At 40.6% G+C, this 15,262-nt stretch overlaps 1 protein-coding gene across 1 annotated transcript in view; it reads right to left on the reverse strand.

The window, feature by feature from the left end:
- Nucleotides 1–1,640: 1,640 nt before the first annotated feature.
- UVRAG (UV radiation resistance associated) overlaps nucleotides 1,641–15,262 on the reverse strand; it is a 320,954-nt gene continuing 307,332 nt past the window's right edge. Inside the window, exon 15 of the mRNA XM_057750060.1 lies at nucleotides 1,641–3,547. Within this exon, the coding sequence (XP_057606043.1) occupies nucleotides 2,845–3,547 (703 nt within the window). The 3' untranslated portion in view covers nucleotides 1,641–2,844. The remainder of the gene's footprint in view (nucleotides 3,548–15,262) is intronic.

The following is a 15,262-nucleotide window of genomic DNA, read 5'->3' on the forward strand; positions in this document are numbered from 1 at the left end:
TAAATACTAATCAATTTTATTTTATAAATACAGATGCTGAGTTTTCTTCCAATTACCAACAGATCAGTTTCACATGCCATTTATTATTGGTGGTGGTTTAAAAAATTATTTAAATAACCGGTTAGGTCAGGATAAATGGGCACCATTAGAACTGCTAAAAAAATATAGCTGGATACAATCTTCCAAAACTAATATTCTGGGGGGGAAAAAAATCTCTGGAATTTTTAAAGTGGGTAAGGGGAAATGGAGAGAGAAAACACAAGCAAATATTCATCTGATAACATTTGCCGGCTGTTAAAAGTGTCTCAGCTACATGAAAACTGAAAGAGTTCTTAGCAATTCAGAAATGGATAGGCCTGAGTTTTCATTTCAACTTATATTCGCAAAGCAATTTTTTTTTTTAGTGATTTACAATAACAATTACAAAAATTAGTAGGAGATAATATCTCATTCATCCCATATTTTGGCATTGGCCACTTTAAACAGAGGAAAAATTAATGCTGCAGCTTTAAGAAATGTCAAAGAGTTATTCCTGGCGAACGTAATGCTGTAGACTACTACCCAAGTATGGCAGAAACTGCAGACATCAAACTCAAATGAAAACCCAGAACCTAAACTAAACAAACCCAAACCTAAGTGGTGTTTTGAGCCATAACATCATTGGACACAGTGTGGATCAGGCAAATGTGTAGGTAACTATTGATCAGTTCTGGGCTACCTGATCACATTCAATGCTGGGGTTCCATGCTGTGGGGGTGAAAAGCTGTGAACCCCAGAATCAGGGAGTCCACAAATGGGAGAGTGACAGATGGAACCCCAGAGCTGCAGGCTCTATCTGGTTGTGTGGAACCTGAGATGAACACTGTAACCATGGGTGCTCCTGTACGTGGTCCCTCTGCTTGGTGGTGCCAGGAGCCAGGCTGGAGGGCCTGCAATTGAATGCACCTTGTCTTTGAGTTTGGCGTGACGTTTAAAGGTCTCTCCCATATCTGAGGAATCACATGTGATTCACCTTCCATTGTTGAATACTAACACAGTCCTTCAAAACCTTTTCTTTGGGCTTGGGGGGTAGATGTTACTTCACTGGGGGACCCCACAGCCCAGTCTGATGTACATCCAAGACCCTGTCTAGCTCCACCCTTACTGACTCTAAAATGAATGACAGTACACTGCAAAGAAGCCGTGACTCTACAGGTGGCTTCTGCCCCAGGTCTGGAGTAGTTCCACCTATTTATGAGGAATAAGATGGATTTCTTCAGATCAAGTTAAAGCTTTTTTAATTGCTTGCAGATTGAGTCTGTCATGCAATGATTTTGTGAGTTCTTTACATGAAAAATAACATGAACTATTCCATTTAACAATGTAGCTATATATTAAAATTGAGCTCAGGAATGCTTGGACAAAATATGAAAATGATTATGAAACCTATGAGTTAAGTTGTTACATAGAACAAACGAGCTACTGCAGAGTATACCTGTGATGGTGTATTGCTATACACAATATGTAAATTCAAATGAAGTTAACAACATTAGCTTAGATACAGCCACAGGTTTTGTTCAGGCTAGTCCTGTCATGATGTAAAATATGGAGATGTAGGTTCCAGAGGAATTTCAAAGCTGGGAAAAAAAAATCAGGTCAAGTGAAGTAAACTCAGTTTTTATTCTTCTATACAATACATGGATATATGCATAAAATTTCCTTAAAGAGCTTGCAACCCTGAGGCGATGTCCTTCGGTATACAAAGTTTATAGCAACAGCAAATGAAATCTCAGCTCCAGGAATGAAAATGGACTTTGAAAACATAATTTAATATTTATGCAATTGCACACATACCAACAGTATTCTATGCCTCATCTAGTCTCTTAATCCAACTACCTCAACTGCCTTGCAGTTTGCACACTGGACAGCCTGACTCTCTACATATATTTCACCATATACAAGCCTTCCTTTCCAACTGAAATTTAATAAATTAACATGGGATTACATATAGGGATTTCTGTATGGTGAGTGCATTGCCAGAAAGCACACCCAGTTTTTGACAACAGCATATGCCCACATAAAAACTTTGGCCCCCAGAGAGAACTGGGTGACATGTGACTATAGTAACCTCGGGAGTCCTTGAGGGTCCCCTGGGATCCACCAGAGGGGAGATTTTTCATATAATCTGAGGGCTGCATCAAGGGTATGGCTGACTGGAAGAGGTGGAAGGTCATGGCGACTGCATTAAAGAACCAGCGAATGTGGTGTCTTCAGTCGTCAGGATGCACAAGGCATCTACTGTGCAGATGGGGCGACAGTTAGGTTGACTGTGGAGCCTGGGGGCAGGGGCAGGAGCAGGTGGGCCTGGGTAAAAGGAGACCATTGTGCTTCTTACTCATCAGCTTAACGGATGGTCAAAGATCCTTCAGTAAATGGGGGAGACCTTTTACTGAATATTCAATTTTCCCAAAGTTTCATAAACGATGGTGAGGGCAAATGCTTATGAGAAACGAAAGGCAAGTTCATTATATTATTTATATATTATCATCTTCCCTCTGAGGATAACATAGAAGTGTAAATAAAAAAGCAGACAAATGCCTATAAGGTGACTCGAGCTAGAGGGTGACTTTTGCCTTAAAACAGTCATCGGGCCTGAAAAGCATATCTTGCAAGCAAAGTCTAACTTTCTCTGGCCCACTGATACACAATGATCCTGAGTCCCTCCTCGATTCACAAAGTCTGTTTTTCTGAGGAATATCCTCCATGAATATCCATTTTGTGTCATAATTGTTACGAAGGGTAACCAGTGCAGCTTTATCCCCATTTCAAGCAGTGACTCTATCCCGGTCCCACTGTCTGCTTGCTTCACTTATCAGAACTCCTGCGTGGCCGGCGGAAGCTGGATACGTTTTCGTTCAGTGCATAGATCCTTCGGGAGAACTCTTCAAATTCTCCCAGAACTTGTTCGTCACACTCCACTGCCACGGCACTGTCCACGGGGATGCAGTTAAATGCTTCCAGCTGATCGCCTGAGGTGAAGCCTGTGGCTTCCATCCCGATGATCTCTTCTGCCTGCTCCACAGTACAGCAGAGCTCGGCTTCGGAGACCGGGTGGAACCCCGCTGGCAGCTGGGTGCTGGACGAGCCGGCCTGCTCGCTGGGCAGGAGGGTGCCATTGACTGTGGCTGGAGGCCCCAAGAGGGCTTGTCCCTGTTCCTGGCTAGTGTTCACACTCACGGGGCCTCCATGTAAGCTGTCACCCAGATCTACCCCTTTTTTCTTGTTTTCTTTGGAGAAGTCCAAGGAGGTGTCCAAGGAGGAAGACAGAGATGTTGTCTTTCTCTCAGATTCTCCCGTGGAGGGGATGGTGGTCACAGGCTGGGCTAATGCAGAGTTGTAACTGGGGGGAGGGGTTTTGTACTGGAGTCTCTCATTCTCTGAGCTGGCCCGTTTCCGGTGTCCTTTGTCTGGTGAAGGGATACCCCCAGAGAAGCCTACATCTGCACCCCCAAATATGGAGCTTTGTCTCTTTGGAACAGGGATTGCACTGGAGGTGTGATGTCTGTCACTAGAAGACAAACAAAAATGAAAAGTTACTTGCAACTTCAGAACTCAGCTTAAACCTTCTGGATCCAGAGACAGGAAATAACATATTTAGGTTCGAGATAATACAAACTGACAATAATCTTAGTATTAACTGTAGTGTCCAAATACAAGACAACATAAAGTATTCTGAGTTCAGCATTGGGAGCTTCCTTTAAGAAGGATACAAGACATACTGAAATATATGCAGAGGGAAATGCCCAAGGTAGGGCAGGGTGGGGGGTAGAGACCATATCATATGGGGAGGAGTTGAGGCAACTGGAGGGACTGGATCTGGAAAGAAAAGTATATGAGGATGTGATCAACTTCATATGTCTGCGGGGCTACCAATATTCTTATTCTTGTTTTTAATATTCAAGTCTTATTTTCATAAAGCAGGTATCCTCATTTGGCAAAGAACTTCAATGATTTGCCCATGATAACCTCAGTGAGGCTGGACTAAAACCCATGATTCATAACTCAATGATCAATACCTTTTCCAATACCCAAATGCTAATTGCCTTGCATTAAATCAGTGGCAGAGAGAGGACCAAGGAGATGTGTGTCTGTGTTTAATGAAAAGTTAACTTGGGAAATGACCTCGCCTTTATGATACTAGCCACACACATTTTATGATACTTGGTCTTCATCATCTTCCTTCAAACCTGAGTTACTTCTCAGGAAGATACTCTGGGGCCAGCAATAATAATCACTGTTTAGCTATAGAAAGCATTATAGTTTCTGAAGTAATTTCATATACATCATTTCACTGGGTCCTCACAAAAACCCTGTCAAGAAAGCAGGGTATACATTATTACTCTTAAGTCTGAAATAATAATTAGTTAATGTAAATAGAGTATCCAGACTCTGGAAATGATGGTCATTTTATATACCGTGCTAGTGAAGCCACCCCTGGAGCACTGATCACAGTTCTTCCAACATCATACTTGGCTGAAGCTAGTCAGCTTCAATACAACTATATGAAAAAACTGGGTCCAGAGACAGACGGAGGTGCAGACACAAGATCCATCTGACTTGTGTTCTTCAGATGAGGAAACACACACAGAGAGGTGGTTCGCAAAAAAGGCCAGTACCAGGCAGGAGCAGAGGTTAGACCTGAAACTATACCATCCAACAAATAGCTACTACAGGTGCCACACCTTGGGGAGGGGAAACGGTTGCAAGACAGAGCAGGCCCTGCCTCTGAGGAGCTTCCAACCTTGCAGGAGAAAGACATCCACAATTATCGAAATAATACATTTTCAAATTACAGTTGTGATAGGTGCCCTGAGAACGAAGAAAGGATCTAGGATTCCTTCTTCCTGTGTCCACAGCCACAAACCCCGAAGCCAGCTCCCTGCTCCCTCTCCTCTCAGATTTTTTCTGATGCTGAATTATCCCTGTGGTCTAAGCAAAGGTTATTCTTCTTGAGAAAAGGCAACCATGAGGCTTCTTCGAACCCATGCGCCCATCAGACTCGTGGCACCCGCATGTATAGCCTGGCTGTAAGTGTGGGTGCCACGAGCGATTTCATCATCAGGGGTGCTCACTGGGGCACATATAGATTTAGGCAAGTAGACTGGTAAATTACTGTTCTTAGTTTTCAAGAAAAAGTAAACAAAACAGAAAAACCTGTTGACCTTAATCTAGGTTTTCAGTTAATATGTTGTTAAAACTCACAGTCATGGGGTAAGCGGCACATTTTTGCCAACCTTGCTGTTTCCACTCTGCTACCTGCTGACAGTGTCCCTCTCTACATGACTTTGCAGGGGGCCTACCTAGGTAATCAAACCAAAACAGCATCAGCACCACGCACAGTCTATTTTGGGCAGACAGGCCACATTTTCAGTTGCCACCCCAGCCCAGGAGGGGTGGGAAGCACCAGGTGAACCCGCCCAGAACACTGAAGGGGACATTGTTGGCGTGTGACCACAGCCCAGGTGCTTAATTACTTATGGCTAAGAAGGGCGAATGACTTGACATCCTCCCTGCTGCTACCCGCCCTCCCACCCGGGGGTACCCTGCTCTGCTTCTCTCTGCTGGGCTCCAGGTGGGCTGATAAAAGGGCATGAGGAGCAGGCCAGGGTACAATAAGCAGTGCTTGTGACACAAGAAAGGGGATTTTGTAGTCTTCTTTGACTTTGAGACTCCCTGAAAGCTCTCCTCGACTTTGTACAACTGAAAGTAATATAGCATGACTTCCCACCCCCCAGCTACAATGAACAGGGAACCACCATTTTCTTGAGCACCAATAATGCTGAACTCTCACATCTGCCCTGTGAAAAAGGTAGGCAGGTAGGAGGGTTATGTGACTTGTTCAAGGTTGCAGAACCCACATCTGACTCCAGAGCCCACACAGTCATTTGCATCCCATGTGGGAAAATCATATTCAAATTCAACTAACACTTGCCCAGTGCCAATGATATGCCAGACATCAAGCTAAATGCCATTATACAGGCCTTCTCATTTAACCTGCCCAACCTATAGCTAAGCTCTGGGGTGTTACTATTTTTTTTTAATTTAATTTTTTATTTTATATTGGAGTATAGTTGATTTACAATATTGTGTTAGTTTCAGGTGTACAACAAAGTTATTCAGTTGTACATATACACGTCCATTCTTTTTCAGATTCTTTTCCCATATAGGTTATTACATAATATTGAGTAGAGTTCCCTGTGCTATATACAGTAGGTCCTTGTTGACGTTACTCCTATTTTGATGTATGGATTCAAAGGCTTTGTGGGGTGGAGACTGGTATTTGCTGACATCCTGATTCTGGGATCTTCTCCAGTTTCCCTGAATTTTTATGAGAACCAGGTAATGACAGTGTCAAATACAATTTAGAAAACCCAAGTAATAGTAATAAAACATTCCCTCTTAAGAATGGTAAGAAGATGAGGTATTACGGAGACAAATAAGGAAGTCTACATATCTAATGTTTACCCTACAATTACACAGTCTTTTTTGCCCATTTGCATCTATGTGCCATGAAACCTTTCAAAAATTTTTATTAGTCTTTCTTATAATCTTAAAAAGAGTAAGTTGAACAAAAAAGGTATTTTCTTTTTTTAAAATTACAAAAAAATTTTCAACTATTTTATATTGGAGTATAGTTGATTAATGTTGTGATAGTTTCAGGTGTACAGCAAAGTGATTCAGTTATACATATACATGTATCTATTCATTTCCAATTAAAAATGGTATTTTCTTGATAACTTTGGGCCATCAGTATGAACATGTCTTACTATGACATAGTAGAGAGACTATAGGCCTTTCAGTGGTGCGTGTCTGAGTCTGAGGTCTGAGTCTGAGTTCTCAAGTCTGCACTCAGGCTTTTCTGTGTCCCCTCTCACTGTCAGGCTGTCATGTGCAGCTGAGTCAGTGCTCTTGCTTCAAGGGCTTCTTTTTTGACGTTTGCTTCTAATTTGCTGTGTTCTTGTAAAGTAGATGTCTTGAGAATTGTGTGCAAAGCAAGAGTAAACAGGATTTGAGTGATGGACCAGCAGATATCCTGGGCATAATATGCTTTATTATATGAGTTTTGTATTATTAGTTTTGGCTGCTCAGAATTAATTTTTTATTACTTCCAGAATCTTAGCAATGTTCCAAATTTTTAAGATAGCTGAGCTCTAAACAGCTCAAGTGTTGAATGACTGTGTTAAAATATATACAAACACACATGCATTTTTAATTATTATAATAATTTATACTCCCTGGAAAACTAAAAAATATAAACCATATTAAAAAAGAAAAATCACTCAAAAGCCTATTACTCATCAAATAACCATTATTTGGATATTTTCCTTTCAGACTTTGATTTTACATATGTGTATGTGTTTAATTTAAAAAAGACACAAAATCAAACAAAAAACAAAATGAAAGTTATGTTTACAGTATCTATATATAATTCTGTATCCTGTTGGAAGTTATTAAAATCTCTTGGTAAACAATTCTAAATGGCTACACCATTGATTGGAATATCATAATTTACTTAACCACTTCCTGATTTTTGTGGATTTAGGATATTTCTAAAATTTTACTATTAAAAAACAAACTGTTATAGCTCTGTATAGAAACAATGCATAGATTTTTTAATAAAATAATTTTGATTTTCATATTTAATAGAAGGTTTCTGGAAGGAATCTTCATTACATGCTCTGGTATTCGCAGAATTCTTACAAGAAAAATAGGAACGTTTTACCTCTACTATTGCCTAAAAAGAGGAGGGTAGCAATTAAAAAGGCAAATGACAGATTAACAAAGAATGCCCAAAGCTTTCAAGATTCTTTTTGTCTGATGACAGTCTGGCTTCATAATTATTTTATCCAGATGGAAGAAGAGGCTGAAACACTTAGATTTACTAATTATTACGAACAATTTTTAAAGGCAATTGACAATTTACTTATCAAATGAAATTAGTACATTATTTAAACTGTGATAACTTACAGGGAATTTCTACTATTAGAAACAACCAGAGTAAACCTGAGTGTTCTGGCAAGGAGCGGATGCAGCAGGAAATGTAGCAGCATTTCTTGATCCTCCACTTCAGCCAAGTAAAGCACTAGATTTGGGGGCACAGAGACTGAGGTTTAGCAACTGGAGTCCCCCAGTTCACCGCAGACATTCTCATCAGCTGTTTGCCTTGAATGAATGTCTCTCCCAGCTTGGCTTAGGTCCAAACTGGAAACATGACATCTGGGGTTTAATGATGCAATTAAAAGGAGTTATTAAAAAAATAACAAACCAAAGATACTGTAATTACAAATTTACTAGGCCACAGTTTAGTGAAACAGGGCATAGGTTGCTGAATAATTGAATCACATAAGGGACTGTTAAATTACTTAATAATAAGCCTTTCTGCTACAAGTAAATAAAGATACCCTAGGATCCCAAACAACAGCATGGTGAGGGAGAAGCCAAGTGGTTTGGAGTCGAGAGGTCAAGGAGGATAGTCTGGTTTAAATTTGGCTTCTTTGGATCAAATCTTCTCTGATCTCTCTAAATTAAGGTCATTAATTTCATTTTCATTCTGTCTGTATTTATTGCAGTCGGTTACCTTCTGTTATCTCTTCAGCTGTATCTAGAGATACCCGGACACAGTGGTGGTGATGAGAAAGGATGCTCAAACTCCTGGATTGGCAACCATGATCCTGTTTATTTGGAGTTATAACTTAAGGTCGAACTCATCACTTATTAGTTACATGACTGTAGGCAGTCACTTATCTTCTCCATGTTCTAGTTTTCTTCTTTGTAAAAGAGATTATTGGACTGTGGTAAAGATTAAATAAAATAACACACTTCAAATCCTTGGCAGAATGCCTAGCATATATGCTGATGGCAGTAGTAGCTGTAATTGTGATTGCTGTCATTATTATTTGCTTCTGTGGGCTCTGGATTCCAAAAGTATTAGCCTCATTTTACAGAAGAGCTAACTGAGGCTCAAAGACATTAATGTCCTAGACGGAAACACGGGCTAACAGGTAGCAGAGGAAAGACCAGAATGTAGACCTTCTTCCTTCTACTGTTTTCTCCTGTACAGAATCCTGTTTAAAGCAGGAACAAACTCAGAATTCCTTCCACCCATCTCCATCTCCACTCCTGCACATCAGGGAGCTGCCTGTAAGAAGATAAGGAGGCGAGGAAAGTGTAAAGAGATTGGTGGAGAAAGTACTAAATCAAAAGGTTTATTCTGTCCAATGTGAAACTTCATTCCAGCTTTTTCCTTTCTTCCTGAGGACATGGGGTGGAGAAGGCTTTGAATCAAGTGCAAATGCTCAACTGCCTCTATTTACGTGATCTTCCAAATGCTGAAGGACTAGAAGAGTTTCCCAGAATCCTTTGAGGTATATTCCAATTGTCCCCAAACCTCTGATGTGTCATTTTTCTGTATGAATTTAGCTTCAGGGAGAGGGAATTTTTATAAGAAGGAGAATTCCTCTCCTTCCCCAACCTAAATGAGGAGGACCCTATTCAGCATTTCTATAACCATCACATGAATAATACCTTGCCGTGAAGCCAACCTGGGAGACAGCAGAACCCAGTTCATTCCACTCCACTATCCTTACCCCACCATCCTCCCCAGCCTATTCGTTTTCTGTTGGTTTTATTGCCTGAAGCGCTAGCCTCTTTTTACAGAAAAGGGACTGGTAAGAAAGCGCTGGTCCAAAATATGTTCCATTTCCACATCTCCCATATATGATATTCCAGACCTTCACATGCAGCTCTGCCATTATAAAATATGGGAGACTGGTGAAACACTTCACTTCTCTGAACCTATGTTTCCTCTTCTGTAAAATGGGTATATCCATCTAACAGTTGTTGCAGTCATGATTAAATGAAATATACAAGTACAATTCTTAGTACAATGAGTAGGTACTCCATAAATTATAATAATATTTTATTTAATTTTAATTAAAACAATATCAGTAAAATTTATGAAGTGCTATGGAGTAAATAATCTGTTAACAGCTTTATACACAGTCTCATTTAATCCTCACATCTCTATGAAGTATTCACCCTCATTTTACAGATGAAGAAACTGAGGCACAGAGGTTAGGTAACCTGCCCAAGATCACAAAGCAACTGGCTGTGCCTTAATAGAGGGAGTCTGACCAAATAAATGCTAATTTCCTTTTCTCTCCCAATCCATAGGACTTGCCACCAAAACACTCTCTACTTCTACTTGAGAGAGGAATAAGAATCAGAATAATACTTTTCAAGTCAAGTGGCTTGATACCTTTCCTTCTCTTCTCTTCTTGCCTACACTTTTTTGTGTGGCATTTTTACTTCCTAAGACTTGTTATGCTGTTATAAGAACGCTAATGCATTCTAAGTATCAACTGTGAACAGAAATACATTCTGCCACGGAGTGATATAAATGTGGAGACTTAGGGAAAAATGAAATAAAGAAAAAAATGTAAAGATTTCCCACCTCAAGAGAGTTCCTGAAGCTGGGGTGAATTTTAAGCTCTTTGAAAAGTTTTTTTTCCCTCTGTTCTCTTTCATATTCACTTGTGCTTGTTTTATCTGTCTACAACCAGGTCTCACACTGTAAAGTATTAGGAAGCAGTACAATTCACAGTCTCAAATATGTGTCTTTGCCTCCTACAAAATGTTTCCTCTGAGGAACATTACTAGATCACAGCTGGTCAAAATGCTAAATCTTGATTGTCTGGATCCTGGCCAAAATCTACAGCTACAACTTGGTGGAATAAGAATACTTAAAAAGAAGGAAAAAAACCCCTCACACTTTTAAATAACATTTGATCTTCTTCTTTCTCCCCCTTGTAGCAAGCTATGACCTCATGGCAGTGAGACCTCTGCATGGAGGTGTTTAAGTTGGTTTACAGCCATTAGAAATGTTTGAAGCTCTAGGTACTACTCTGAGCCAATAGCATGTCAACTGTGCTAAAAAGCAATAATAGTTTCTCACCTTCTTAAAGATTACTGCTTAAATAATGCAGAGCAACGACAGGGCTGCACAGAGTGCCAACAGCAGGTTGCCAAGGCGAGGCTGAGGTAGAATTACGTCTTTTGGCAGCTGAGAAATTATGACATAAAGTTAGTTTAAAAAAGAAAAAAAAATACCTCCATAAATTAGGCTACTAACCTTTCTCAAAATCCAGTGAAGACTGGAATTTATCTCTCTCTCTCTCTCTCTCTTAATCTCAGATCAAGCAGCAGCACAGAGCCTTCTTTTGGAAAAGCCAAATTGAACAGCTAGATCTTATCTTCCAGGAGGTAGCTGGGGGTTAATAGTTTCAAGCATGCAGACTCTTGGCCACAGGCAAGCAATCTAAAGGCCTCTCACCATTACAGATAAGTGAAAGTGCTTAATCGTTGCCCTGGATGTTAACAAAAACAAGAAAGAAAATAAAAATAGAAACAATCTTGGGCCAAAGCACGGGCTAAAATCTGTGCCAATGGTCACTTTTCCCCTGGGCTCAGCTTAGAAGTTTTCCTGCCAAAGTCTGACTAAATAAAAACAGAGAGTTTAAAAAGGAATAATTGAACAAGGGAGCCTTTAGATTTTATTTAAACTGAGTTCTGATGGAGAGACGAATTTGTAAAAGAGAAAGTTCCACAAGCAAAGGATAAAATAAGCGAGCTGAAGAAATCCATTTCCCCAAGCTCTGTGATGTGAGTGCCTCCGTGGTCCTGGGCAACAGGGCCCAGCTTGGAAAAAAGAGGTCCCGGCACAGGCTATGAACACAGGCTGAAGGGGTGCCCACAGCTTGGAGCCCACCTCGGTCTCAGGGCTGAGTTCCTGGGATCAGGGAATACAGAATGATTCTCCAGGCACACAGAAGGGCCCAGGAGCTGGCAGGTCAACCACTTTACCCATCAGTTTTCACTTTAAGAAGTCATCACACAAATTAATGTATTGAAATCACAACTAGGCAAGGCAACAAACATTATGAGGACTGTAACATGGTCTGTAGACACAGAAAGAGATGCCAGAAAGGGTACCTGATGACTCCTTGGAGTGTCTAGACAGCACTTGAAATATGGGAGTGATAAAGTGTTTATGCTGAGAACTAGAAAAAAAAAATCTACCTTTGCTAGGGAAACCAGAGGAATAGCAATGTCACAGCCCAGCCCCAGAAAGAACTTGATTACAAAATTAAAACCTTGGTCATAATTTAAAAAGTAGACTTGCAGGGAGAGCTAAAGGAAGCTTTAGACTCCAGAGGCCAATGGCAGAATCTGTGAAATTGTCTTGGAAGACGCTGCTAAAAGTGAACCACCATCACATTTCTAATAAGCTCTGACATGAACCGAACCATGGGCCTTTAGTTGTTTGTTATTTTAAAAGAAAAATGCCACATTTTCAGAGATGCTGGAGGCCTTCGGAAGAAATGCTTGAATGAGAGCCATCATTTAATCATTGCTTAGAGACTGGGACTCCAGGGACAATGTCTCGGGAACCTTATCTTTTATAGCCCTCTGTGCTACTACAAGAGGCGCAGTATAAACTGTATGCATATTAACAAGACATATTAACAAAGTATTTACTCCCTCATTCAAATATATAGTGAGTGTCCACTGTGCCTAAGGCGCTGTGCACGAGACTCTGAGGAAACAATAGTGATGGTTCCTGCTTTTGTGGAGCTTATCTCATAGTGGGAGAGGACAGACATCTATAATCACAAAATTACAGACATAAACGTAAAATGACAACCTCTGACACGTACTATGCAGGAGAGGTCATGGGCTAAGAGAGCTTGTAACAGAACTAACCCAGCAAAAGCCAAGATTTGAAGGGCTAGTAGACTTGTTCACCAGGTAAAGAGTAGGTGGGTGGGTGAGGGCATCCAGGCAAAAGGAACAGCATATGTCAAGACCCTATGACAAGAGAGACAACAATGTTTGGGGACCCAAAAGGTCATCAAGTGAGGAGCAGCATGGTAGAAGATAAAGCTGAAGAGGAAAACAAGGTGCAGAAGCCCAGAGGCCATGTTTAGAATTTTTCTCTTTATTTAACTCATTAAAGTGTTTTAGTCTAGAGTGTGTGTGTGTGTCTACGGGGGTAAGGAGAGAAAGAAAGAGACTGACTGATTGATTGATTGATTTGTATTTTGACAGGTACACTGTGGATGAAGCTGGAGAACAGAGTGGACGGGGTCTGGAGCAGATGCTGGGGGACCACAGGCTGTGCAGTAGGACAGGTGAGAGATGATGAAGGCTTGGGCCACAGTGTAAATGTACAGATACAGACAAATAGACATATTAGGGGAAATCAGCAGAGGTTATGAAGGTTGGATATAGGTAAGAGGGAAAGGGAGGAAGCAACTGGCTTCCTGGCCAGTGTAAAAGAATGGATGGAGATTGCATTTGCTGAAAACAGAGCACTGGAAGACCATGAGGCTTATGATGGTGGGGGTGGAAGACAGGAAGGAAAAAACATGGGCACACAGAATGTGCTATGAAGATGTCCAGCAGGCAATCTGAATAGAGGTCTGATATCAGAAGAGATGTGGGCTGAAGATTTACACTTGTGCTTCATTTCAATGTGGGTGATAATTAAAATGATAGGTGTAGATAAGCTCACTGGGCAGAGGCAGTGAAGAACAGAATCAGAGAAAAGAGGGCTGAGGGCTGAGCCTTGAGGAGTGCCAGTTTTTTACGATGAGGTAGAAGAAGAGGAGCCTGCAGATGAGATAAGGAGCTGTCAGAGAGGAATGAAGAGAACTAGGGGAGGGTTATAATAGGATTCCTTTTCTGGAACCACAAGGTGATAAATGATCCCTGCATAAAACATTTTATTCTTTTTTTAAAAACTTTTTATTTTATACCGGAGTGTAGCCGATTAACAATGTTATGATAGTTTCAGGTGCACAGCAAAGGGACTCAGCCATATGTGTACAGGCATCCATTCTCCCCAAGACTCCCCTCCCATGCAGGCTGCCACATAACACTGAGCAGAGTTCCCTGTGCTGCACAGTAGGTCCTTGTTGGTTATCCATTTTAAATATAGCAGTGTGGACATGTCAGTCCCAAACTCCCTGACTATCCCTTTCCCCCATCCTTCCCCAATGGTAACCATAAGTTCGTTTTCTAAGTGTGAGTCTGTTTCTGTTTTGTAAATAAGTTCATTTGTATCATTTCGTTTTAGATTCTGCCTATAAGGGATATATGATATTTCTCTTTCTCTGCCTGACTTACTTCACTTAGTATGACAATCTCTAGGTAAATCCATGTTGCTGCAAGTGGCATTATTTCATTCTTTTTAATGGCCGAGTAATATTCCATTGTGTATATGTGCCACATCTTCTTTATCCATTCCTCTGTCGATGGACATTTAGGTTGCTTCCATGTCTTGCCTATTGTAAACATGGCTGCAGTGAACATTGGGGTGCATGTATCCTTTCAGACCATGTTTTTTCCAGATATATGCCCAGGAGTGGGATTGCAGGGTCATATGATAGCTGTATTTTTAGTTTTTTAAGGAACCTTCATACTGTTCTCCATAGTGGCTTTACCAGTTTATATTCCCATCAACAGTGTAGTAGGGTTCCCTTCCCTCCACACTCTCTCCAACATTTATTGTTTGTGGGTTTTTTGATGATAGCCATTTTGACTGGTGTGAGGTGGTATCTCATTGTAGTTTTGATTTGCATTTCTCTAATAGTTAGTGATGTTGAGCATCTTATCATGAGCCTCTTGGCCATCTGTATGTCTTCTTGGGAGAAATGTCTATTTAGGTCTTCTGCCCTTTTTTTAGATTGGGTTGTTTGTTTTGACAATAGTAAGTAAGCCTTATGAGTTGTTTAAATTTTGGAGACTAATCCCTTGTTGGTCACATCATTTGCAAATATTTTCTCCCAGTCTGTGGGTTGTCTTTTCGTTTTGTTTATCGTTTCCTTTGCTATGCAAAAACTTTTGAGTTTAATTAGGTTCCATTTGTTTATTAAAACATTTTATTCTTAACATAGTTATGAGAGGCTGTACAGAGTGATAAAGTGGAGGCCCTAAAACTGTTCTGCCTGGGATCAAATCTTAGCTCCTCCACTTGATAGCTATGTTACATTTAAGTTATTTAAACCTCTCTGTGCTTCCTCTGAGTTTCCTCATTTGTAAGATGAGAAAGGATAATGGGTCCTAATTCACTTGACTGCTGTGAAGATTAAATGAGTTAACTAAACAATACATTCAAAATGCTTTGGAAGAGTGCCCGGTTTGCAGTAACAGTCATTTGATA

Source organism: Hippopotamus amphibius, chromosome 9 (genome assembly GCF_030028045.1).
Source record: "Hippopotamus amphibius kiboko isolate mHipAmp2 chromosome 9, mHipAmp2.hap2, whole genome shotgun sequence".
Lineage (NCBI taxonomy): Eukaryota > Metazoa > Chordata > Mammalia > Artiodactyla > Hippopotamidae > Hippopotamus > Hippopotamus amphibius.